The sequence below is a fragment of the Emydura macquarii genome, unplaced genomic scaffold (genome assembly GCF_026122565.2).
Source record: "Emydura macquarii macquarii isolate MOO-44397 ecotype Brisbane River unplaced genomic scaffold, CSIRO-AGI_Emac_v2 contig_1790, whole genome shotgun sequence".
Taxonomy (NCBI): Eukaryota; Metazoa; Chordata; order Testudines; family Chelidae; genus Emydura; species Emydura macquarii.
This window is the reverse complement of record NW_027131927.1, coordinates 24,503,266-24,528,052: the sequence shown is the minus strand read 5'-3', so window position 1 is coordinate 24,528,052 and position 24,787 is coordinate 24,503,266. Positions and strand designations below refer to the sequence as shown.

The window sequence follows — 24,787 nt, the reverse complement described above, 5'->3', positions numbered from 1 at the left end:
CCTGCCCCCACAGTTTGGGAACCCCATTGCGGCAAACCCATCCACTATGTCCTGCACATTTCCCAAAGTCACTACCCTTCGTAGCAGAAGTCTATTGATGTCTCTGCACACTTGAATAATGGCAGCTCTCACTTTAGATTTACTGACTCCGAATTGATTCCTGAGCGGTAACAGTCAGGAGTTGCCAGCTTCCACAGAGTGATGGCCACTCGCTTCTCCACCGTCAGAGCTGGTCTCAAGTGAGTATTCATGCGCTTCAGGGTCGGGGACAGCTCTGCGCAAAGTTCAAGGAAAGTGGCCTTTCGCATACAAAAGTTCTGCAGCCGTTGGTCATCGTCCCACAGCTTCATACCGATGCGGTCCCACCAGTCTGTGCTTGTTTCCTGGGACCAGAACCAGCGCTCCAGCGACTGCAGATGACTCGTTACAGCCTGCAGCAATCAGGAATTGTTCTGCTCGATGGCTTGTAGCAGGGCAGCCTCAGCGACATCGCGGTTGTCTGTGCTTCGAGCTCTCTCTCACCTTTGAAAATAATTCAGGATTAGCTGTGATGTATTTGTGATGCTCACAATAATAGTGAAGAGTTGAGCGGGCTCCATGTCTCTGCAGCAATGATGAGCGCGCGGCATAAACGGTGTGAAAACCGTTTTCTGTTTGTTTGGGGCAAGAAGAGAGAGGAAGGAGCGTAGCATCATGGGACGATGAAAATCTTCCCAACAGCCTCCGCAGCAAGTTGCACTGTGGGATAGCCACTCACAGTGCACTGCTTTGTCGACACAAGTGTGGCGAGTGTGGACACATGACCCCGGCACAAGGAGCGTGGTGTGAACACGCTCCTGCAACTTCTAAAAATCGGCAGGTGAAAGTCGATTTAAAGTAAGTCGACTTCACTCTGCAGTGTAGACATCCATCTGAATATACATTTCTCCCCACCTCCACTCCTCAGTCCTGGATTTGCAGTTTATGAAGGATCCCACTGATTCTCAGCTTCCATCCGGTGAAGAGCAATTTTTAACAGTTGTCTCTCATCCATCAGAAAATGCCATCCTTCAGCAAACAAAAAGAATGCTCTATTTGACTATTTAACTTCTAAGATTACAGGCAGCACAGTAGCAATGCCTATAGTCAAAGTTGCTTAACACTATAACAACTCCCAGTTTCCAGAAGATAAACTTTAGCCTTTAGAGCTGAAATTTTCAAAGCTTAGCACCTGCTCAGGTTGAACTTTTTGGAAAGTCTTATCAAAAACAGTTCATCCAATTTCAGGAATCAGATCAATTAACAATATGTGAATATTTTGTTTTCCTGCTTTGTGTTTTTTTTTTTTAACAGTTCTTGTTTCTCAGGGTAGGTAGTAATTAAACATATGTGTCAGAGGTAATGTGCCTTTTTCTCTGAAAATTCACCCATTCACTTATTTATACACCATAGTAAACTGCCATTTGTGCATCTGCAATAGTATTTATGAGCATGTTCATTATTTCTAGAAGTTCAAGCTCTTATCAGATTGCACACTTCTTACTAAGCATCCTGCATCATTCCTAAGTAACTATATTAGCTGAAATCAATAGTGCTACTCATGTGGTTAAAGTTAGGCACTCATGTGCTTAAACTTACCTGGCTGGATCTGGGCCCATGCAGAAGTTTTCAGGAAGTGTGACTGAATCTACTACTGACTACCTCCACTCTCCTTTATTTTCTTTTTCATTACTATTCACTTTATTTTCCCCAGCCCCCTTCCTCAGATGTCCATCAGGCATATAAGTCAGGTCATTCAGTCCCTTTTTTCACTAGAGTAACACCTACAGGACCAGATGATTGACTTCTTTACTAATAAAGACAACATGAAGAATGAAGGAAATAAAAGCAGGTTACAATTTTATTTGGAGTGACTTTCATTAGCAAATTACGTGCAACTAGTAGTCAGTACAAGGAAATCATAGTTAAGTGATGCTAAATACTAAGAACAAAAAGGCCACATAGTGCAATTACTTTCTAAGTGGATCTCATTGATTTCAATGGAGAGTTCTACTTAAACATCAGCGCTATAATGTGGACCTAAAAGTTTACATCATCTATCTAAATATAGTAGAAACACCATTATATTGCAAAAATATTACAGAACATTATTCCATCAAATGTATATTCATTATTAACATTCTTTTCATCTGCTCACCCAACCACCAAATAGGTCAGAATTATTCACATGCAATGTCATCTTACTACATTGTTGCTAACATCAAAATGAGGCCAGAGAATTTTACCTCATAAAGACATTAAAAAAAAAAAGAAGTCAAAATTGGCTTCAATAACAAACAGAATGGTCATGAAGCTATTGAAATTTGACAAACAACAAAAGTAAATGTTAGAAATTGGAACTCGTTTTATCTGCTAGGTGCAGTAAACAAGTTATAATTTTGTATCAGGTTGAAAACTAAAAATTAATTTCTTGAACATTGATATTTTATATTTTTCTTTGAAGTTGTCTTTTTAATAGCATGCAATGGTTAATACGATTTGATCATACCATATACAACTATTTTCTAGTCTCATACTTCAAGACAATTTTTTATTGAGTTTGTAATGCAAAAATGTATACTCTGAATGGTTAGAATGTATTTTTAATTTGAGATTTAAGTGATATAGTACTAATTATATATAGTTTGTTGGTTAGATGCATTAAATAAATGGAAGTTAAATTCTCATCCTGTAGCACTATAGTTTTCGATCAGTGTTCAAGTGTGACATAGTTTCTGTTATAAACCCTCTTTTAGGTTACGCTGTACATTTCTCCCCTTTGCTGAGGCTTAGTCAAGTCATTAAACTTATGCAGTTATTATGTAGGTTTAATCTGTTTCTTCATGTAAGTGAGACCCTAAATAATTCTGACACTTCTGAATAAGGATGTTTGGGAATTGCCTTTGAAGACTTAAAACAATACAAAACCAAACAAACCCATTTTTGTTAAGTGGTGTGTAATTTATTCCAAAGTTTTTCTTCTGTATCGGGAAGGCACTGTTATTTCTGCCCTGAATTCAATGGGAATTTTGGTGAGTAAGGAATCGAAGATCAAGAGACTAGGAAGTATTTCTGTTTCTGATGCATGTTGTGTACATTTGTAACTAATTTTTGCCAAACCCTTGATTGTTACTGATAGCTAGGAGAAGCTTTTCCCTGAGTTTTTCTATTGTAGAATACTGTGGGAGGATCAGGATGTGAAAGCAGGTCTGTGCTTCAGGGATGTGATCCTCAGACAAAGTCACATGTGGGTTGAACTTTATCTTTATACAGTCCATTCCCATTACAGGGATCCGGTCACTTCCTGTGAGAAACACTACAGAGCAGAACAGAATTAGATTTCAGCGGGAAGAGCAGCTAGAATTAAGTATGTATTTCAAGTTACCTTTTATAAAGTGATGGGCATTTAAGGAATATTTAGTATAGCATATTTCAGATAAACGTATCTCCAATAATGCTTTTCAGAATGGCACAATTTCAGAATGATATTCAAATTATTTATATAGGCTACATAGGCACGAATAGTGCTTTAAAGACAGACAGACAGACAAAATCGCTAGAGTGAGATACTTACAGTCTAAGGCCTTGAACCTGCAAACACTACACACATGCATAGTCTCATTGACTTCAGTGGTGCTACTCAGGCACAAAGGCTGCTGACGTCAATGGGAGTATTGCATTCAGTAATTTTTACTGCACACAAGTTTTGGGCACTGTACACGTTGGGACAGACTGTATAAAATCCCAGACGAGTCCATTCTGCTCCAAGGAAGAGTGGTTCCTGGTAACTGCTCTATTTTGAAAGATTTTGCACTGGTTGAATTTTTGGGAGAAATCAACTTGTCTGTTTGTGGACATGATACTCACAGAGAAACCCTTCTTTTCTGCCAGAGTTAGCTCATGAAAAACCTTCCAGAACATTCTGATAGTGGGGTGTGATGGAGTGTATATTCCCCAGTAGACTGCATTCTTCAAAATGAAACAACAAAGGAAAAAGGTTTACTCTAAAGAAGTGAAACTTAATGGATAAATCAGAATGATACAGGAGAAGATTCCTTGTGCCTATCCCCTTCAAACCTTTTCAAATGCATTCCAGTCATAATTAGTGTTTCCAATTGCCACCTCCATCAGTTCTTGAGGCTGGAAGAATCTAAGTATCTCTCTGTCCAGGACTTTATAAAATCCCCTCTTGAACTCCTCATAAACCTCCTCCACGGATTTGTTGAAGATATAATCCACATACTTGTTGACAAAGTCCTTCCTTCACAGAAGTGAAGAGAGATGTTGGTTAGCTCACGTACAATATTGTTCTCTTCAAACACATAGGACAGTAAATGTATTTGCCTGGTCCCCTTGCTCACCACCTCACAGCAATACAATAGTAATAAGAGTAGCCTTTATTCTGATACAGTTGTGTGACATATCCTTTTTTTTTTTTTAAATGACAAAAAAAATTGTTTTTCTCCTTGTTAGAACTAAACCGGTTGACATTCCTTTGACACTAAGGAAGAGGGGGATGTGGGATGTTCATTTAATGGCTCAGATAATTGTTCCACAAGATGGTTATAAGAGAAAAGTTTCAACTGAGGTTCCAAAAAGAACTAGTAAGTTCATGGAGGATAGATCCATCAATGGCTATTAGCCCATATGGTCAGAGATGCAACCCCAGGCTGTAAGTGTCCCTAAGCCTCTGACTGCCAGATAATGGGACTGCATGACAGGGGACGGATCATTTGATGGTTGCCCTCTTCTGTTCATTCCCTTGGAAGCACTTGATATTGGCCACTGCTGGAAGACAGGATACTGGATTAGATGGACCATTGGTCTGACCCAGTATGGCCGTATTTATGTTTTGTATCCAAGGGGTAGGAAGTACTTGGAGTCTCACTCTCCAAACATTTATTACTGGATTTATTGCTTACTACTACAAACTGTCCCATTGGAATCATGATCGTCCCAGTGACTACTCATGATAGTAAGAGCCACACTCAATACTAAGTATTCACAGGATCCAGCCCTGAGTTTGTAACAAAAGGATTAGGGACTGTGGCCTCATTGGGAGCCTGAAGTGGGTAAAGTCTCAACAAGTGCCTTTAGATTCCCTGATTTGAGGTACAGAGTCCTGATATCATACAACTGCACACATATATTGGGGAAAATGGTGGCAAGTCTCTCACAGACACATGCATGCAAAAGGATGAGTTGTTTTAAATCAGCTTATCAGATGACAAGTCAGGGGTTCACATAATCTCACTAGGAGTTATCCAAGGGAGGGGAAGGGAGAGGAGTCTGGGACTGAACAAAGGAGACACAAGCGGTCACTCCAAGTCTTTCACACAGAGAGGATGGTGAGATAGACAGAGGTTAGCTCAGGTCTTTATACAGAGGTGTTTGTAAGTTTTAAGCTTATCTTTTCCTGTGCCTTACACCTTATCCCTGCTCTCCCAGCTAGGAGGGTTTACCTCATTACCATTTCCATGTAAGTACTGAGAACTAAAAAGGACACTATTGTAAAGAGCTGGACAGTTGCTTTAACTCTGAGGCCTGGTCGTGAAAAGCCCAAGAGTTAGAATTAAATAAACCAATCTGCATTAAGATACTTGTTGGTGTTGTTCACAGCTATGGAACTGCCATCTGGAATCAGATCTACTTCCTGATTGTCCCACGACACCTGAAACCATGAAAACATTCTTATGAGAAGTATAAAAGGCAACAGTCATGACAACCTTCTCTCCACTAAATAATTTCCTACTCAGTACTTGAAATCAGTATGGCAGCAAAGTTCCCACTGCTGTTGTGCATGTTTACAGAAACCTTTAATCCTATCACCTTCAAAACTATATTACAGTGGCAAGAGAGAAAGAGGTACCTTGTGAGCACAATTTCAGTGATTTCCCGTAGCTATTTAAAAGACATGGGTGTGTGACTAATGTACACATGTAGAACTCTTATGTGTCATTTTCAGATGGGTATGTTTCTAGGCATTAAAGAAAACATGAATGATTTCAGTCCTCTTTTTTGCCTGTCCCATCTCCTCTTCAAGTCCAGGTCTTCCCTAACATACACAGAGCTTTCTCTCATTGACTGACAGGATAAAATGGGCTAATTTTAGCACCAATGGAGTCCATGGAATCACATTTGCTTACAAGAAGTTAAGATTTGGCCTACTGTGATTGGAAGAGACCAGCCTTCAAGCCAATGGACTTATTGCTTCAATAAGAGGCTAAAATAATTAAAACAAAATCAATCAGGTCCTATGAGTTTCTTATTCAAAGTGGGGTTTCAATTTTCAAAAAGATTGGGAAGTAGGGAAAATTATTTATTTGTGTTGCAGTAGCATGTCAGAGCCCCAGTCACAAATGAGGACACAATTGTGCCAGGCACCGTACAAACACAGAACAAAAAGATCATCCCTGCCTCAAACAGCTTATAAAAAGACACTCTAGACTTGCATTCCCATAGTGGCTTATTATGAATTTCCAAAGGGGAACAGTCATCTTTGGAGATTTTAGTTGGATAGCATGTGGTGGGGGGTGTGTGTGAAATTAAAAGCAACTGAAGTAAGCTCATGAAAAGTTTCTCAATACTACATCTGCAGTGTAAAAGTGCCCAGTCCACCATGTAAAGCAAAGAACAACATTTTAAAAGTGACAAGAATTGTAACTACTGTAGTCAATAGCAAATGAAATGGAATGTATCATAATGGCTTCCAGAGATACTTACACAATAATATATCTGAAGATTCTCTTCAATATCATCATACTCATAATCTAGAACTGCCTGCAAACTCCTAAAAGAAAAAAAAAAAAGGCAAAAATATGCTTAAAAGTTGTTAGATGACAGACCACGACATATTATCCTACATCATGAGTCTCAGCCATTTATTACTGATTTTTAGTAGCTATGACTATGAAAAACTGTGTTTCATATATGACAGTAAAAAAAAAAAAAACCCTATTGATTTTTGATCAAATTCTGATGAACATAGTAGTAAATGTGGGGAGAAAGAAACGAACAAGTGACTGAAGTAAGTTCATGAAAAGCTTCTTAATACCATATCTGCAGTGTAAGAGCTCCTACTCCACTGCATGAAGCAAACAACAACATTTCAAAAGTGACAGCAATTGTAACAATTGTAAACATATTTCCAGTTGCAACAAAAAAAAAATTGTAAATTCTGCACTTATGGGTAGAAAAACCTCATACATGTCAGGGACAAAGGCCACCATGAGAAGTTTTGGGCTCAAAAACCAGTAGAAAATCTATACCCACTTCCTCTATCTCCACTATCATATGCCACAGGGTTCTGTCCTTCTCACCAATCTCTGTCTCCCTCCCCTGCTGCAGGTCAAGCTGGGAATTTTTTGTTTTCTCAATATCTGTCCAGGGACAATCTCAAATCTCAAGTCTGGTTGCCTCACAAAACATGTGACTTAGAAATCAAAAAGAGTTCTGTGTTATAAAGCATAAGTTGCTTTGTATGCAAGCTGCACTTGTATGTATGTTTTTATTGGCCAGTTTAATTACTAGTAACTGTAATTAGTTCTTTTTTATTTCTTAACACTGACAACGTTGATGACAATACAAACTATTCAGGTTTGCTCTTTGAGTTATGCCGACATCCTCACAACAGCACAATGTATGTAATATGCTGTATTTCACAGCTGCCTGTGCTGTATTCTCTCCTTCTGTTCCAAATAGAGAGTAGGTAAGAAGTTACTTATGACAGGGCATGCAGCTATATGACAGATCTTCACCTTTAGGGCTTTGTGTGGCTGAAGGTGCTAATGATACCCTTAAAAAAAATGGATCTGAATGAATGCATCTCCTTCTGTTACAATGCATGACCTTAGCCCCCAAAACAAATCACAACCAACAGAAAGGTACACCAAAATGAGAAATGCTACAATGTGGCTCACAGCAGCTCTCATTCTTAAAATGGGGAAGGTAGTGGAGATTATGAGACTCTGCATATAAAACTCAATTTGATCAAGGCTGCAATCTGCTCTATTTTAGGAAAAACAGTGCTGCTGGCAAGTTACTGCCAATGTGAGCCTCACAAAGGCAGATTGCATGACCATGGCATAGAACTCAAGCACAGAAAAATATTAGAATATTTGCTACTCTTACGTTTTCAGCTATTTATGTTCTTATAAAGCCCCCATTTTACTTCATACCTGAATACCTCACATATATTAACCAACTTATCCTCATTACCCCTTTGTAGGAAAATATTAACCCCATTTTACAGATACAAAACTGAGAAAGAGAATTTAAGTGACTTGCCCAAAGTCACACAGGAAGTCAGTGACAGAGCTGGAAATAGACCCCTACCTCAAGTCCTTAACCACAAGACTATCCTTCCTTCACTCTGTAGACAATATAGTGAATGCCTACAAATTGTCCTGCCTATTCATGTACATGTGAGTAAATGCACACACTCCAGACGGAACCAATAGCTGAAATCACTTACTTCCCTACCACGGGATTCAGCTCTTTCAAATCTTCAAGAGAAGGCTTCTTATCCAAAAGTTTCTTAAAAATAGCAAGTGGAAAAGGGATGAAGGCAATGACCCTGTTGAACAGGGAGAGCCCGCACAGGATCCCAAAGAGGAAATACTTTTTCTTCTCTACTGAAGACTGGAAAAAAACAAGCATTGTAATATTATAACTGGAGATCCAAGTCATGATAGAACAGAAAATGAATGAAACAGAACAGAGAGATCTCAAAGACATATATTTACAGTAAATCTTTAAATTCATTTCTGAGCAATAAAAATGTTCATTACATAATTTTTTTTACGAGTTAAAGGGGCACTCTGTCAAGGTCAATCGGTGCAAAATTTAACTTCCTCTGCAATTTAAAAACAACTTATTGTTCTGATAATTAAGAAAAAGCTAAATCAGCAGCAGCAACAACAAAACCTATCAGTCATCTAACAAGAGCTGAAACTCTGTTTAAAGAAACCTTCTGATACTCCCCAAGACTCCAACCCTGCTCCATTGAAGTCAACGGCAAAACTCCAATTGAAAACAATGAGAGTAGGACAGGGCAGGGCAGGGCCCTAAATCAGAGGGACACCTGGAATAAAAGGTCTGCTCCTGTGTTGAAGCCCAATCCAAGTTAATGAGACTCTTTAAGGAAGGCTGAATCACGCTACTGGGAAAGAAAGGACATCTGGCAACTTTGCATTAGCCACAGATCTGAATTTAAGTGGATTTCATTGTCCTGTTGTATCTCACTGGTCAATGTGTTAGAGGTCTCACTCTGTGCCTCATCTGCGGAGGATAAGAGTCCATTAAAGGCCCACAGAGTGCATCTTGGCTCTTTAGCTCAAGCAGTAGCAGCTCGTGCTTTTAATCCCTAGTATTGGCCAAGATGGTGGCTGCCACACTATCACTTCAATGAGTGCAAACCAAAGGCAATTAATGAGCAAAATTATCTGGAAAAGCCCTCTTTTAGACTTAATTCACTGCATTAAGTCATCTCCTTTTTGTTCACCTTTATTTAGAAATCAGGGTGAAGGAATTTACTTTTTTTCTTCCCCCTCCCTGACAAAAATAGATTTTGCAGCGCAATAAAACTAAACTTCACAAAGGAGTAAAGAAAGAATTAATTGGGCCACTGCCATATAAAGAGAACAAAAGCAGCATATTACCACTTGAAGAGCTGCCACTGATTGTAAGAATTTGATTGTTTTTGACTATGCTCATAATTAGCCTGGGAATATCAGTCATTCAGAATTCTAGAACTATGGAACTGGTCCCCTATCTGACTGCAGCTCACCTGATCTCTCACAGATGATCAACTGCAATTTGTTTACTAATGGAAAGTTTCAATATATAGAACAGTAATACATGCCCTGCTATGGTCTGATTAATTATTGCTGTCAGCCAGGGAATACAGTCTGAACAGTGCAATGTTCTCTAACTTTATTTTTTAGAAAATATTTCTTGTAAGAATTCAGGAATTGCCAGACTGGATCAGACCTGAAGTCCCTGTAGTTGGAAGCAGCAAGAACCCCACAATCGGTAGAAGTGGCATAATCTGCCTCTCATGAAGATCTCATCCTAAACCCTAATATCTAGAGAATGGCATATAACATGAGGCATGAGATTTTTATCCCTTCAAAAACTATTATTTGTATTAACTATTATAACTCTGGCTAAACTTGTTATCCATATCAATGTCCAGTCCCTTTTTGAATTTTATTAAATTCTTAGCCACAGTGAGTTCCACAGTCTAATTACTCACTGAATGGAAAATTATTTCCTTCAGTAGTTTTCAGTTTTGTTGAACATCCTCTTGTTTTGTGAGACAGAGACAAAGCTCACAAATTACCATCTATAGAGCATTCATTGATTTATGTGCTTTTTTATCATGTCCCCTCCTATTCAGCTCCTTTCTAAGGTAAACAAAGCTAAATCCCAGTCTTTGCAATCTCTCTGCATGAGTTTTCCTATGCCTCCAATCATTCTCTGCAATATAACACACCCAGGTGGCACAGACCCACTCCTCTGGAAAATTGACAGAGCCTTCAAAGACCCACTCAGCAGACTCCAGCCACTGTGCAGTAGGTAAGGAAGCCTGGAGTCAAAAAACAAATCGCTCCCTTTGTCTCTTGACCCTGAATGGCTTGAGCTGATTCTGACTTACACTGGTAGGAAACCACATCGGGGACGCAGGGTCACAATACATGAACATCCCATATTGTGGATTCACCATCTCTTCAAATAGATACAAGAAGAATTCTAATGTCACTCCACCTGCATCCAGGCCCCGCAACTCCCCTTCAAATTGCACCTGCAGAAACACAGAGAAAGATGGCTATTCTTCATGGCCGTTGTTCTAAAGTCATTACAGACTAGTATTCTCACAGAAATGGAACAATCAACACCATATTAATTCTTTAGTGCTGGAGTCAAACTACTAAGTGCAAAGTATGCACAGCTTTAGAGTTTGAAATATTCAGCCCTTTCCGAGATCAGAAGAGGAACAACTGTGCAAAGTGATGACTTGGGAGGGCTTCATCATTCCTGCTCTTACAAACTGCCATTCTTACCTCTCTTTCAAGATCTGACTCACCTCCTGAAAAATGATGTTCACAATACACTGCTACAGTGCAAGTTATGTCTGCTTAGAGACCCAGGCTCTCTCTTTTTCTCTCAAGATAAATTGGTGTTGCTTTTGAACTCGCTAGCCCTCTGAGGTCCCATGACAAAGCAACAGACAAGCCACACCAAGTAAGCCTCCATTCTAATGGAGAACCACCAGCTGTGGTGTCATACTGATCCAATGACAGGATGTGTTAACACAGAGGGGTAAATGTTCACTGTAGTGCACATGTAAGACCACAATCCTTGAGGTACTGATCTTTGTTAATGGGAGTCAGATGGTTAAAATCTCAAAACCCTGGTTAAAATCTTCAAAGCTGTCAAGGGTGATCAAGTACATAAATCCACCTAATGTGTTGAAACCTATCTTGCCACCTAAATGGCTAATTAGGCACCTGTCATCAGGTGCATGCTAGCTAGAGCTGACCAGAAAATGTTTTTTCTTCCATGGAAAATTCTGACTTTTCATCAGAAACTGAAACCAAAATGTTTTGGGATTTTCAGCCAAAAATGTTTCATTTTCTTCAACTGAAATGTGACATTTCTATGGAAAGCAGACAATTTTCACAAATAATTTCATTTAATTGAAAGATAGTTTCAACAGAAATTTTTCAACCAGTCCTAATTCTAGTCAGATTTGCAGTTTACTGCTAACCTCCCTGGCATTGCTAACTAGGAAGAACATGACCAGGCACCATACCAACAACTGCTTTTTCAGGACACTGTCCTCCACATGACTTAGTTTACGTAAGGTATCTTCAACCAGGTTGCTGCGTTTAACTTGCAGAGGGAAGACAGGAAACTCAGGAAGCTCACTCTTTCTCAGCAGTTCATTTTGCCTCAGTAGGACTTGGGCTTCTACTTTTGCACTCTAAAAAAGAATGAATAAATAACTATATTTCCAGCATCTTGCCATAAAAAAATACTGCATTAATAATGAGTAAAACATTCTTCTCCTCCATAGACAGTAGTATTTTCCACTCTATGTGACATTTGCCCAACTCTAACTACTAATTTATTGCATTGCACACCCATTTTCCTTCATTTGAAACAGTGTTTTAGGAGGAACTGGTATTCATGTCATATAGCATAAATAGGCCTTCTTTTAAAAGGAAAGGTAGACAAGAATGTGAATCAACTCCATATCAAAAAAGAGTCATTTTCCAGGAAAACATGACGGAAAGAACTATGGCAAACCACTGGATTTGAGAAAAAAGTGAATAGATTCTAAGTCCTTCACTTTAGCACATGCTCATAGGGTTGAAATGCCATTGTAGACTTGTGCCACATAAACAAACTAGACTGTGTTTCAGGAGTATACAGAGACCAGGTCATACCTCTTGCAGGAAAAATGAATCAAAGTGGAATACTTGAATCTTGGAAACCAAGTTAAAGATAAAAGGAAAACGGCAGAATATGATGGGAACGTCATCTTCGTTACAAGAATTCTACCAATGAGAATGGTACATATCTTTTGAATAATTAAAAATAAAACAGGTAAATCTCAGTTACTGCACTCTTAACTCATTACTCCCCCTTTTCTCCCCCTCCCCCCAAAAGAAATGGCACTGCAAGACTGAAGTCTCCTTCCCCTTCTTGCCCAGGAGTCACCAGAACAGAGAGAATTATAGCTCTCCTCTACTCCTTTGGATTAGCCACTGTGCCTCATGTGCAGATCCTGGTGCCTTTTCCCCCCTCACCAACCAGGTTCTGCAACTAAACCCTGACTTTAAAAAAAAAAAAAAAAAAGACAGCTACAATATGAAGCTAATATTAAGGTTAGAAATTTCAGAGGTAGGCAACAGATTCTAGTGGTTATAGCTCTGGACTGGGAATCAGGACACCAAGGTTCTATTCCTGGTTCTGTTACTGACCTGTAGGTGCCATTGGGCAAGTTGCTTCAAGCTTCTGTGTCTCTATTTCCCCTCCCATATTTTTGTGTGTTTCATCTATTTAGACTGTGAGCTCTTCAGGTCAGACACTGTCTCTTGCTTAGCATCTGTACAGTGCCTGGAACAATCAGGCCCTCATTTCAGTTGGGGATGCTAGTTGTTACAATAATAAGAGATGAAGGAGCACCTGCTTTATTTTAACCATTCACCTTCCTTAAAAACTCGGGAATAGCCAAGAGATGTCATACTTACAACTGTAGCTTGCCATGAGCGCCACCTTGCTACATCATTTTGAAGAATAAATGTGCTGGAGATTTCATCTATATAAAAATTGCTTAACTGTAGTGTATAGTTAGCCTTCTTGTTTACCTTGAAATGGAATAAAATTTCCACATGTTAAGATGCATGTGTTTGCTTAGAAGCAGCGTTGATTCTCTATGCATCTAGTCAGACTAGACATGCTTACCCTGTACAGCTTTTCAAGCACTTCTAGGAGAGGTTTGGTGTCCCGGCAACGGGGAAAGGCATAATATGGCAACTGAGATACCACGGCCTTTTTAAACATCTGTACCACTTTGTCCAAAAACGATGCTGACAAGGATGACCAGAATTTTTCTGAAGTATGAGGGAAAAATATTCATGTAAATGAAACTCCTCTGCCAAAGACACCAAAACAGAATCTGTAAAGTAACACACATGCTCCAGCCTTCCTCCACATATATCTTTCAGCTAGCATTCTTATGAATGATATAGGATTCAAAGAATTTTTTAATGCCATGTGGTTTTGGAAGGCAAGAATGCAGCCATTATTTGCAATCAGACCCCATATCTCAGCTATTTACACCCACCCATATAACACACACATACAAACTACAGCAGAGGAGAGCAACACCAAACCTAACATATGAACTTATGACCACTCCAGGCCAATAAACATGGTCGGAGTTCAAGGGTCATTTTCCTAGCCCGCCACTTTGACCATACCACCCGTCTCTGAGTCCTTCCACTGGCTCCATCTTCTCTATTGTATCAAACATAAGTAACTCAACCTTACTCTCACAGCCCTTCACAACCTATGCCCACCCTACCCTCTCATTCAGTATCAAAAGGTTGAGTCCTGCCTCCTATCAGACCATGATGCCAGCCTCCATTGCCCACCTGTTAAGCTTTCAAACAATCACTTTCATGCTTTCTTCCATACTGCCCCTCAGGCTTCGGAGTGCTCACCATAAACATCCACAAAGCCAGCTCATTATCCTCCTTCAAAAACCTCCTTAAAACCCCCCTTCCAAGATGCCTACAAATCCTTGACAACAATAAGGCTACTGGTGTATGGAGACCACTGCCTATCATGCTGACCAATTCAGTCTCATTGTTTCCTATGCTCCCCAATCTGTCTGTATCCACCTAAATCATCTTGTCTTATAAGTAGACTGTAAGCTCTTTGGGATAGTGACTGTTTTTTTTATTCTGTGTCCACAGTGCCCCATGGACCAGGACCCTGTTGTGTGACTAGGGTTTCTAACTACTATGGTAATACAAACAATAATAATAAAGGGGACCCATTGGTTGTTTAGGATGAAGGTGGAGATATATGGTCTGAGAGTTGTGGAAGAGATGCACGTATAATTGAGAAGAGGGGCTGATGAGTAGAGTGTAGATGGAATGTAGAATATACTATTTCCTTACTTTTTAGGGTTTGCATTAGTTGATTATGCAACCTAGCACCCTTGGCTAACTAACGAAAACCATGTGTGAGAATAAAAATATATCACACACGCAGTTTTCATATAAAGATTTTCTATAGAAGAATTTGGGACTACAGTACTATCCACAAGTGGTGAAGTGAAGAGGCAAAAATTATCACTTTGTATGTTTGCACCAGCATGTTGACCATGCTCTAATTAAGTCATTTTTCAATGTGTGCTGAAGTTATTATCTCAAGAAGTGGCTTCTCCTCATGCTCAAAGTGAAAAAACCTTACCCAGAATGTTTGAAGAACGGTCACTCATGCTATTAATGGCTCGTGCAAGTTGCATAACAAAAGACTCCAAGTTCTGTTCTTTGAACATCACGAAGCATTCTGCCAGGAGAAGGAAAATAGATAAAGCCTCCTGGTGAGCAGAATGCAGTGGAAGACCAGGAATCAGATGAACTATCAGATAGGAATTTATCTGTATGCAATTTAAAAAAAAAAAAGTAGAGGAGAGTAAGCATTTAGAGTATGATTTGCACTAATACAGACAATATTTTCTACCTGGCATATTGCTGGACTTGAAACTTTGCAAAAGAGTTTTGTATGTAGAGTTTAAAAAATTCAGGGCAGTTGGAGTTCCAATGCAGTTAAAATAAAAAATAATCTACGTTAAAATTGGGGTAAAAAGAGATGAAGAGAGAGGTTTGTTTGTTAGAGCTGTAGTAGACACATCATCAAGTGTGCCTTAAATCTGACTCCCCGGTGTACTACTTTGCAGCTCTGTGTACAGAGCTGTGTGAGCCACTTACTGGCCCAATTGCCTAATCTATCCAAATTATTTCGAAGTTGTGCTGCCGCTCTGTTTCTTGTCTACCTCCCCATTTCAATATCATGTTGTTAAACAATAGAAATACTTTTGACATTACACCAAACTCAAGGTGATTTAGATATGGGATAAAGAGTGGTCACCATCCCCTCATATACTTGTTAGCTACCTCATTTTTATGTTTAAAAACAATTGCTCATATTTAGAAGGTGAACTCTGAGGGACTGGTAAATGAACCAGTCTTTGGGAGGTGAGAGGCTTATGGAAATTAACAGTCTATCGGGAGAGTCCATGTGTTAGCACATCCAGCTGCAACACATCATAGCACAGGGAGCAGAGCTGAGATCCTACGCTTGTCCTGAGCAACTCTGGCAGACAGCATGACACCTCATGTCTTCAACATACACACAAAGAAAAATTCCCTTGCAAGTTAATTAATTAGCAATTTAATCAGTAGCTCCCTGTTAAATTAAATTATACACTAGGTGTGATTTGGACAAAAACTTGCAAGATGTTTTACCGTGTTAGCAATCCACTCCTTTTTGGCTAGCTCATCAAATACTTCCCTTGCCTTTTGTAGATCAACACCAACACAATTAGCTTCCAAAGCAGAGCTAAGGTGATTAGGAAAAAATACACATCATTTGTATACAACCAAAAAGGAGACTGCAATACACCTCGATTGTTACATTTTGGTTTGAGGGGTTTTTTGGGTTTATTTTAATCTTTTCCCCAAATATGCCCTCTCCCATTTAGCAAGTATTGATTTTTTAAAAGGTTCTTCTTCAGAATTTAGTGCTGTGCAATGTGTCAAACTGACAGCCCTAGAAACTGAATCTTTTGGTTAATCTAAAGGATGGATAGTGGCAATGCAAGCTTTCCCACAATGCCCAGTCAGTGTGCTTCTACCAAGCATCACCTGTAAGAAAGGACAGCTGAGAATTTGTGCTCATTCAATCCTTGGCCACTCTACTGAGACTGCTAAAAAGAGGGCCAGTTCCAGCTGTGCCACGGACCAGGGTCCACTGGGAAATAACTCACGTCACACTGCCACCAACAGCCCTCAGATGGTCGCAAGTGTCAGTCACTATTTTAATGAGCTGGATTTGAATCAGTGACTCTGTAGGCGTAATAGCACAATACTAATCCTGTCCCCTAAATCAGCAAAAACTATATCATGCACCTGTTTTTTTGTTATAAACAAGCTTAGAATTGCTGTCGCTCTGTAAAAAGCCCTGAAAGATTCTTGTTAACCTTAGAGTTGTAGAATTGCTAAGTGAAGTAAAAGAGCATGAGAGCACATCTTAGCTCAGCCATCAGCTTGTTTCTGCCAGTCTTATTCGGGTGTTTTAAAATTCAAGCTTTAGGAAACTCAGGTAAATTCCATGGGCTAGATCTGCCCTGCCCAGGGTGAAGGAATGGGAAGAGGACAAAGAGAGCATTTTCCAACACAACCCTAAGCATGTTCACAGAGTAGGTGGTCAGGGATCTTAGCAAGCACTTGAGAATGCTGAGGTCAAATAGTAGTTTGGCCAGCCAACAACCCTGGTCTGCTGGCTAGTGGTAGGTTGGGTCCTTGGCTACCTAGCACATATACTGCAGTGTGAAGAATATGCTAGCATGGGTGGTGGGGATTCAGTGTGTTGAATGGTTTTCCTTTTTTAAAGAAGCAGCAAAGTGTATCATAACTACTGATTGCCTTTACTACCCAGACTCTTCTTGTCCCGCAGTGACATGACAGTTATTCAAACTTAAAAGTGCCAGCACTGCTCTGCTTATTTCCCTCGTCACCCCTAAGCCTCACCATTCTCCCACCATTATAGGGATAGGGTTTTCCCTTAATAATTTAGCTGATTAACAATTTTAACTTCTTGTTTAAATTTAACAAAACATTGCTCCAAAAGCATCACCTACCTCGGTTTTAAAAAGCTTGCATTTAAACAAGCAGGAGAAGAAAATATCACTGCTATTTCCCTAGAAAAGGAACAATAACACAAGAAAGTAGGCATTAAGCAATTATTCCTCTTAATTGATCAATGTATAAGCACTCAGACATTTACAAATTTGAATCTTAAGCAACTACTCTGTTGTTTAAGCAATTAAGAGAGCACATTTCTGTCTATCTTATTTACATGATGAATTTTCTACTGCCAAAAGATGCTTTCTTAAGACACGTCTGTTCATTTGGAGGAAGATGCTGTTTGCTGCAGGATTTTTATTCTCTTTCTCAGGGCCTGATCTAAAACCCAGCAAAGCCAGTCTTTCCATTAACTTCAATGGCTTTTGCATCAGACCTTTAGAATCTAATCTGACTCCAAATGAAATTAGAGGGTGTCTTTCCAGTCAGTGTAAGAGTCTGCTCCAATTCCCATTCAGCAGCAAACAGGTCTATGATGATTAAATGAAAAATGATCAAAGAAGAGAGTTCAGAAACAGTGTTTAATCACGGCTGGTTGTCATCAAAGAGAGTTCACATACAAGGCTGGCTAAATTGTAGGACAGCCATGTTTTGGGTTAGGTAAGAGCCTAGCAGTTTCAGTAAGGGAAGTAAAAGCAGACCCTACTTTTGTTTAAAGTTTATAAATAAGTTTTTAGTACACTGACTGTAAAGACGTCTACAGACAAGTCTTCTTATCCTATAACATAGAAAAGTGGTAGTCAGCAACCTTTTAGCCTCCTTGATTTCATCAGTGCCATCATTCATTGCCATCCATTTATCTATCAATGTCCTGTCAATCCTGCTGATCTTCTGCAGAGTATCTGTGGAAGAGCTCCCACGTGCATGCTCAAGATCCTTAAATAACACCAAAGCAAAGATACAACAATAAAAGATTAAGTTTAGTAAATACATATGATTGTATAAAAAAATCATAAACCATCACTGTAAATAAGCTTTTTACAAAGCAATTTAGTCTGATCAAATCTGCTCCCATTTTTGCTCAAAACTGATGACACTGCATTTGCTGTAGGCAGGTAAATGCAACAGGCTATGTGGAGAAGTTACCAGTTCTCTATATCTTGTAATAGGCTTCCTGACATTAAAATCAATTTATTTTATGTGGAAGTCTATAAAGTGATAAGGCAAAACAAGATGAGAGTACTATCATAATGTCCCTGATGCTTCCCAAATTGAAAACGGTTTACAATTATTTTTGTTTTTATTTACATTTTGTAACCTAATGGAAGGACAAGAAATAAACATGTGCAACTCTCTTGGCTTGGTTCTGAAGCAGAAGAAGATCATTATTACTAATGCTTAGACTAAACTGTACCTAAGATCCCTCACAACTTAATTTTAGCTCCTGAAGGTCACCAATTTTCCTCTTCGTAGTTACCTTATCAACAGTTAGTAAAATGAAAAAGGACATGGACTAAGGTATATTGTAGTAACAAACAAAGCTCCTGCATGGATTCTCTAGTTTCTCTAGTCTACAAGTTTTTTGAGTTAGCAACCAATTCTAAAACCATGCTCCATTGCAGTCAATAAGAGTTTTGCTATTGACTTCCATATGAGTAGAACTAGTCCTAAAATGATCTGGACACAGTTCTAGAGAAGAAGAAAGCTGAATATAGGAAGAAAGCCACTCACTAGATTTTGGAGATTAAAATTGTTAAATTTGGGGGGCAAGAGGGGTTAGGGGACCATAGTGTCTTCTACCAACCACTGCAGATCTCCAGATCTGCTTTGTATTTATGGATCACATTTTCTGGTGATTGAAGTGAGCTGCTTGAGAAATCCTTGAATTGATGACTGAAGGATTTTCTCTGCTCATCTGGCTTTTCCGTACTGAGCCACCACAGATAAATTAGCTGTTTCTAAATGAAAACTTCCAGTCTCACCTGGACCTCCTCCTGCTCCAACAGCCATCACTTAGCTCCAAACTATTTCATTCAGCAGACTACCAGGAAGGGCTTTTTGGATGGCTTGTGATTAATGGAGCATGCATGGAGAACTGCTATTCTACACCAGAGGCCATAAATTATCACTGTTGCTATGGTTAGTTAATGGTTTTACAGAACTCTGAAGCTCAATATAAGTACCAAATTTATCATTAGCCCATACTGCAGCTTTTCAACCTCAACTTCCTTCTTGTAATATTATGGTCAGAATTACACCTACTGCTCTAACTCTATTATTTCTACCATTCTCTATGTGCTACACTAGTTTGTGCAATACAAACTTGTTACATATTTCCTTTTAAAAAATTGGTTCATATACTTGAGTATAATTAAGGAATGGATTGTCCTTTCTTAAAACACTGTCCCAGATCCTCAAGCCAAATCAGCAAAGTTTCATTGAAATCAATGTAGTGATGATCATTGACAGTAGCTGAGGATCAGGCCCATAAAATCTGATTTTAGAAAAATGTTATTAAGAGCAAATATATATACAGGGGGAGATATCACAACCCCTATATTAAAGTTGCATAATACTTTCCATAAAAAACAGTCAGAACCTTAATTAAGACCTCTAATGTCTTCATAGTTTACAGCCAGCAGGATTGAAATTTCACAAGGGAATAAACCTAGGGCCCCATATAAATCTGTTCCAATTTGGCTGAGTTATAAACTGGAAATCACCATTTTCCCATTTGTGTTTTGCTTGTTCCTGGCAAAACTGTTATTGCTTCCAATAACTGCCACTGTTATTGCTTCCAATCCCTTTCTCCAGAACCATGACATATCTACTTTAAAATGAATAAAGCTTGAATTTGTTAACATGTTATTGAGAAACTGCTTGCAATTCTGTCCACTATTCTGAAACAAATGCATTAAATGAAATCTACAAGACAGGATATCACTACCTGGGACTGAAGAGTATTGACGAAGTTGACATATGTTCCAGCAAAAATCATTTTCACCCGGACGCCCGACAGATCTACAAGAATATCAATCAGATCAAACCAAAATCCTCAATTTCTACTGCTGCTGTTTATGCTGCTGCTTTGTTCTCTTGTACGTTAGGCACTGATCCAAAGCCCACTGAAGCCAGTGCAAGTCCTCCTATTGACTTCAGTGGGTTTTGGATCTGGCCCCAGACCTGCAAGGTGCCAAAATCCCTCAGGCCCCATTAAAGTCAAAGGGAATTGAGAGGTCTAAGAAATGCCTAGGAGTTGCTCAGCATGTTACGGACTGGACCCTAGTTGATGCTACAGAAAAATATAGGCAAGAGGCACAACAAATACTTTCATGGTGTATTTGCTGTTTCTTGGAATTACTATATTACAGTTATAGAATCATAGAATATTAGAGTTGGAAGGGACCTCAGGAGGTCATCTAGTCCAAGCCCCTGCTGAAAGCAGGACTAACCTCAGCTAAATTATCCCAACCAAGGCTTTGTCAAGCCACAGCTTAAAAATCCCTAAAGATGGAGATTCCACCACCTCCCTAGGTAACCCATTCCAGTGCTTCACCACCCTCCCAGTGAAAAACTTTTCCCTAATATCCAACCTAGACCTCCCCCACTGCAACTTGAGACCATTGCTCCTTGTTCTGTCATCTACTGACATTGAGAACACTAAGTAGCTCCATCCTCCCTGTAACCCCCTTTCAGGTAGTTAAAGGCTGCTATCAAATCCCCCCTCATTCTTCTCTTTTGCAGACTAAACACGTCTAGTTCCCTCAGCCTCTCCTCATAAGTCTTGTGCTCCAGCACCCTAATCATTTTTGTTGCCCTCCGCTGGACTTTCTCCAATTTGTCCACATCCTTTTTGTGTGTGTGTGTGTGTGTGTGTGTGTGTGGTGTGTGTGTGTGTGTGTGTGTGTGGGGGGGGCCTAAAACTGGACACAGTACTCCAAATGTGGCCGAATGGAATCATCTGTTTCTCCCTAGCCCATGTTAGTGTGAGATTTATGCACTGAAGCGTAAGGGCTTTATATTCTTTCTAAAAATAGATATTCTAATACCATCTAATGTTACTTGGGATGTTTTTGTTATTCAAGTAAATGTCAAATCCTTTTCTGAATCTAATTAAAGGTCTTGACCTCAGTTATCTCTTGTGGCCATGAGTTCCACAGATTCATGGTGCACTGTGGAAATAAAAGAAACATATTTCCATTTATAATCAGTACCGTTAGCTGAAACCAGGCTGCTGATGTCAAAGTTCTGTGTCTGCTCCCCTTGGTTACTGGCTGTTCCGTTTTCAATGTGTCTTTGGGGACCACGTCCAAAAGATATAATCTGCCCAGAAGTAGACATGTAGACCAGGGTGTGATAGCTGCCAAAAAGAAGAGATAACATGTTACCAATCCATTACAGAAAACTCTCTGTTCTCTCTTCCAGTCAATAAGTCAGCTGATGGTAAAACAGCGTTATAAAGGCACTTTGTACAAATCCACTAGGACATCTACCGGTTGGAGCACAGGACTGGGAATCAGACAAAATGGGCTTTATTCTTCAGCACTACTGACTCACTGTCTGACTTTTGATAAGTCGCAGTTGCACTGTAATTCAGTGTTCCTATCCGCAAAATGAGAATACTCCTATTTACTGACTCAGGCCTATTAGACTTCAGCTTGACCCTTGATTTGCAAAACAATTTGAGATCAATGAAGAGCAATATCTACTATATTATTTTTGTGTCATATTACAGCATACATCAGACCTCGGAACCCTCTAGCATTTGCTATATAGAGACCATCCACAAAAGAACCCAGACAGCAGAACTACCTCAGGAGTATCTAACCTGCATATGCAAGTTGTATTATAATTATACATTAAGGGCCAGCTTTACTGGAATATTCTGAATGCTTTGCATCCTTCCAGTGATGTGAAGGAGCAATAAATCCAGTTTCACAGACCAGTTACAGCTGGATTTACTGCTGCTTACAGTTAGTGAAGAAATGCAGAGCAGTCAGTCGATGGTTGAATCTCACCCTAAAATTCTGTTTCTACTGGCTGCTGCAAACACCTAATGTAATTGTCTGTCTCTGTGTTCTCAACAGAACTGGAAGGTAACTTATGCATTAATTGACCTTGTGAATTAACTCTGGAACTTTAGCTCTATATTGAAATAGTTATTTGCTTTTAATATGCAAACACCTGGTTTAAAAAAAAAAAAAAATGTCTACCTTCCTTTAGAAAACAATATTGCTTTCCCTTGAAAAATGTGACTACTATGAAAACATACAAGCTACAATATACACCTTCCACATGCTAAGTGGGAAACCGGACCATCTAGCCATTCGACCTTTTGAGGACCAGGCATCTGGGTTGAAAAGCGATGTCCCAGCTGTCCAGCACTGTCATCTCCAAATGTGAACACACTGCCATCCTGTTGAAACAGAAGCGAATTTAGCTTGGTACAATTATGGAACTTTCACATCATCATTTTTTTTATCCGCTCCAACAAAAAAAGAAGAAAACCTGAAGACTGTTGAGAAAAGATGATACAATCTAGCCACACACAAGTGAAACCAACGAAGTATCATATTTACAGTGGACATGTAACTAATCCAGTTTGGGCTGTCGGCATGGTTTGAACCTGAGATCACATACCAAAAGCACGAACCTCTGCTGCTTGAGGTAAAGGGCTAAGTTCGCTGTCTGGAAGAGACAGATTCATTACCTTCTTGTAAGGAGCAACCACTAGTGAGGATTAAAAACACAAGGATTACAAGTGCACTGATCCAGGGAGAAGCAACCTGCTGAACAGATGCACTGATTGGTTGGAGAATATTTCTAGCTCAGAAGTAGTGCAGGGATGTTGCTCTTACTTCATGTGCTTTCCATTTATTTTTGATCATTTTTCAGAAAACAGCTTTTGTTATTAGAAAAAAAAATTTGGTCCAATCCTATACTGACTGAGGTCAATGAGTATAATGGGAGCAAGACTGGATCTCATAACCTTAAGTGGCCCTTGTTCTGTTTCATGTAAGCACTCAACAGTGGTTTCCAATGTCAGAGACAGCAGCAATGTCCAACCCTGACATCCTTGAACACAGAAACATCCCATAGGCCTCAGTGAAAGTTATGAGGCCTAAGATCTTCACACAAGGTTAGCACTGCTCAGGTCTTCTTTCACATTCTTCCCCCCCCGCGCAAAAAAATTTCAAACAAATACCCTTAGGCCTTGCTGTGCCCTCATATCAACTAAGCATGTGTACACACACACACACACACACACACACACTTTTAAACTCTCATGGCCTGGCTGTCCATCACACAGAAGGATTTGGAGCATACCTGAGTGAGGACTGCAGTGTGTTCATCTCCACAGCTGACATAGATCACACCAATAGTCTTCAGAGCAGCTACCGAATACGGTTTGAAGACTTTCTCTGTTGGAGAAGCACAGATTCTTATAGCATGTGAAATGGCACTATCCACCAAACGTTTGGTTACCTTGACCCCGCTTTTTAGCATCTTGCCCTCAGATTTCATACCATCTAACTGTGTGTGTATTTAAAAGGGAAGGGGAGTTTAAGGGTAAGATGAGAAATCACCTGTGCTTTAGTCTTCTCAAATTTACACACACCTACTACAGCTAGTGTAAGGGATGCAACTAGTGCAAGGAATGTAAGTGCTTTGTGTGATGCACAGAAGTAGAAACAGATGAATTTTTGTTCTAGGCCATGCTGAAGTTGCATTTGTAAGCCATCAAACTAGCTGTAGTTTGTGTCTTTGTTTTGGATTTGTAATCTGCAGACAGACCATAGATTTGGCTCACAGTGAGAAATTTTAAAGGCTGAACAAGAAAACTAAAAGAGGCTTGAAGGTGCAGGCTTAAACATCCAGATTACCAAACAAAACAACCACCCCCACTCCCTCAGAACCTCACATTCCATTCAGGTTAAATCTGACCTAATAGATTCTCTGCAAATATTCAGCCATCAATATTTCCATCCAGACAGAAATTGCATATTGTTAGCCTGGCCAGAATTTTTAAGTATAATACTGCCACATTACTTTGCTGGTTTTTATACCATCAGCTTTGAATTGTATTGGTCATTCTTTCTGGTTTCCAAAAATGCTGGTGCCTCCACAACTGCCTAATCTGTGGGCCCATTATACAAGCTGTGAACTGTTATGGTTATAGGTGGCTGAATAGTCAATCATCTCATCTTTTCCTGTCTAAACACATGCCATTTTCTCAAATTTAATTGCTGTTCACATGATTCACTGAATAATTTCTGCCAATAGTTCCTTCATGGTATCTTGTTTGTACAGGGGACATTGAGAGAGTTCAATGTTAGAAATCCAAACTGTTTTGATTGGCAATGTGGTATGCTTCTTTTCCT

General features: G+C 39.5%; 1 protein-coding gene across 1 annotated transcript in view; it reads right to left on the bottom strand.

Moving 5' to 3' along the window:
- Nucleotides 1-1,856: 1,856 nt before the first annotated feature.
- Nucleotides 1,857-24,787, bottom strand: part of LOC137159027 (probable E3 ubiquitin-protein ligase HERC6) — a 40,005-nt gene continuing 17,074 nt past the window's right edge. Inside the window, exons 5-23 of the mRNA XM_067557164.1 lie at nt 23,733-23,827; nt 22,694-22,821; nt 21,620-21,765; nt 20,353-20,426; nt 18,214-18,341; nt 17,462-17,521; nt 16,068-16,161; nt 15,010-15,199; nt 13,492-13,640; nt 13,278-13,394; nt 12,471-12,581; nt 11,834-12,004; nt 10,676-10,822; nt 8,492-8,658; nt 6,742-6,808; nt 5,619-5,689; nt 4,096-4,279; nt 3,882-3,987; nt 1,857-3,334 (exon numbers count right to left, since the gene is read on the bottom strand). Of these exons, the coding sequence (XP_067413265.1) occupies nt 3,123-3,334; nt 3,882-3,987; nt 4,096-4,279; nt 5,619-5,689; nt 6,742-6,808; nt 8,492-8,658; nt 10,676-10,822; nt 11,834-12,004; nt 12,471-12,581; nt 13,278-13,394; nt 13,492-13,640; nt 15,010-15,199; nt 16,068-16,161; nt 17,462-17,521; nt 18,214-18,341; nt 20,353-20,426; nt 21,620-21,765; nt 22,694-22,821; nt 23,733-23,827 (2,417 nt within the window). The 3' untranslated portion in view covers nt 1,857-3,122. The remainder of the gene's footprint in view (nt 3,335-3,881; nt 3,988-4,095; nt 4,280-5,618; nt 5,690-6,741; nt 6,809-8,491; nt 8,659-10,675; nt 10,823-11,833; nt 12,005-12,470; nt 12,582-13,277; nt 13,395-13,491; nt 13,641-15,009; nt 15,200-16,067; nt 16,162-17,461; nt 17,522-18,213; nt 18,342-20,352; nt 20,427-21,619; nt 21,766-22,693; nt 22,822-23,732; nt 23,828-24,787) is intronic.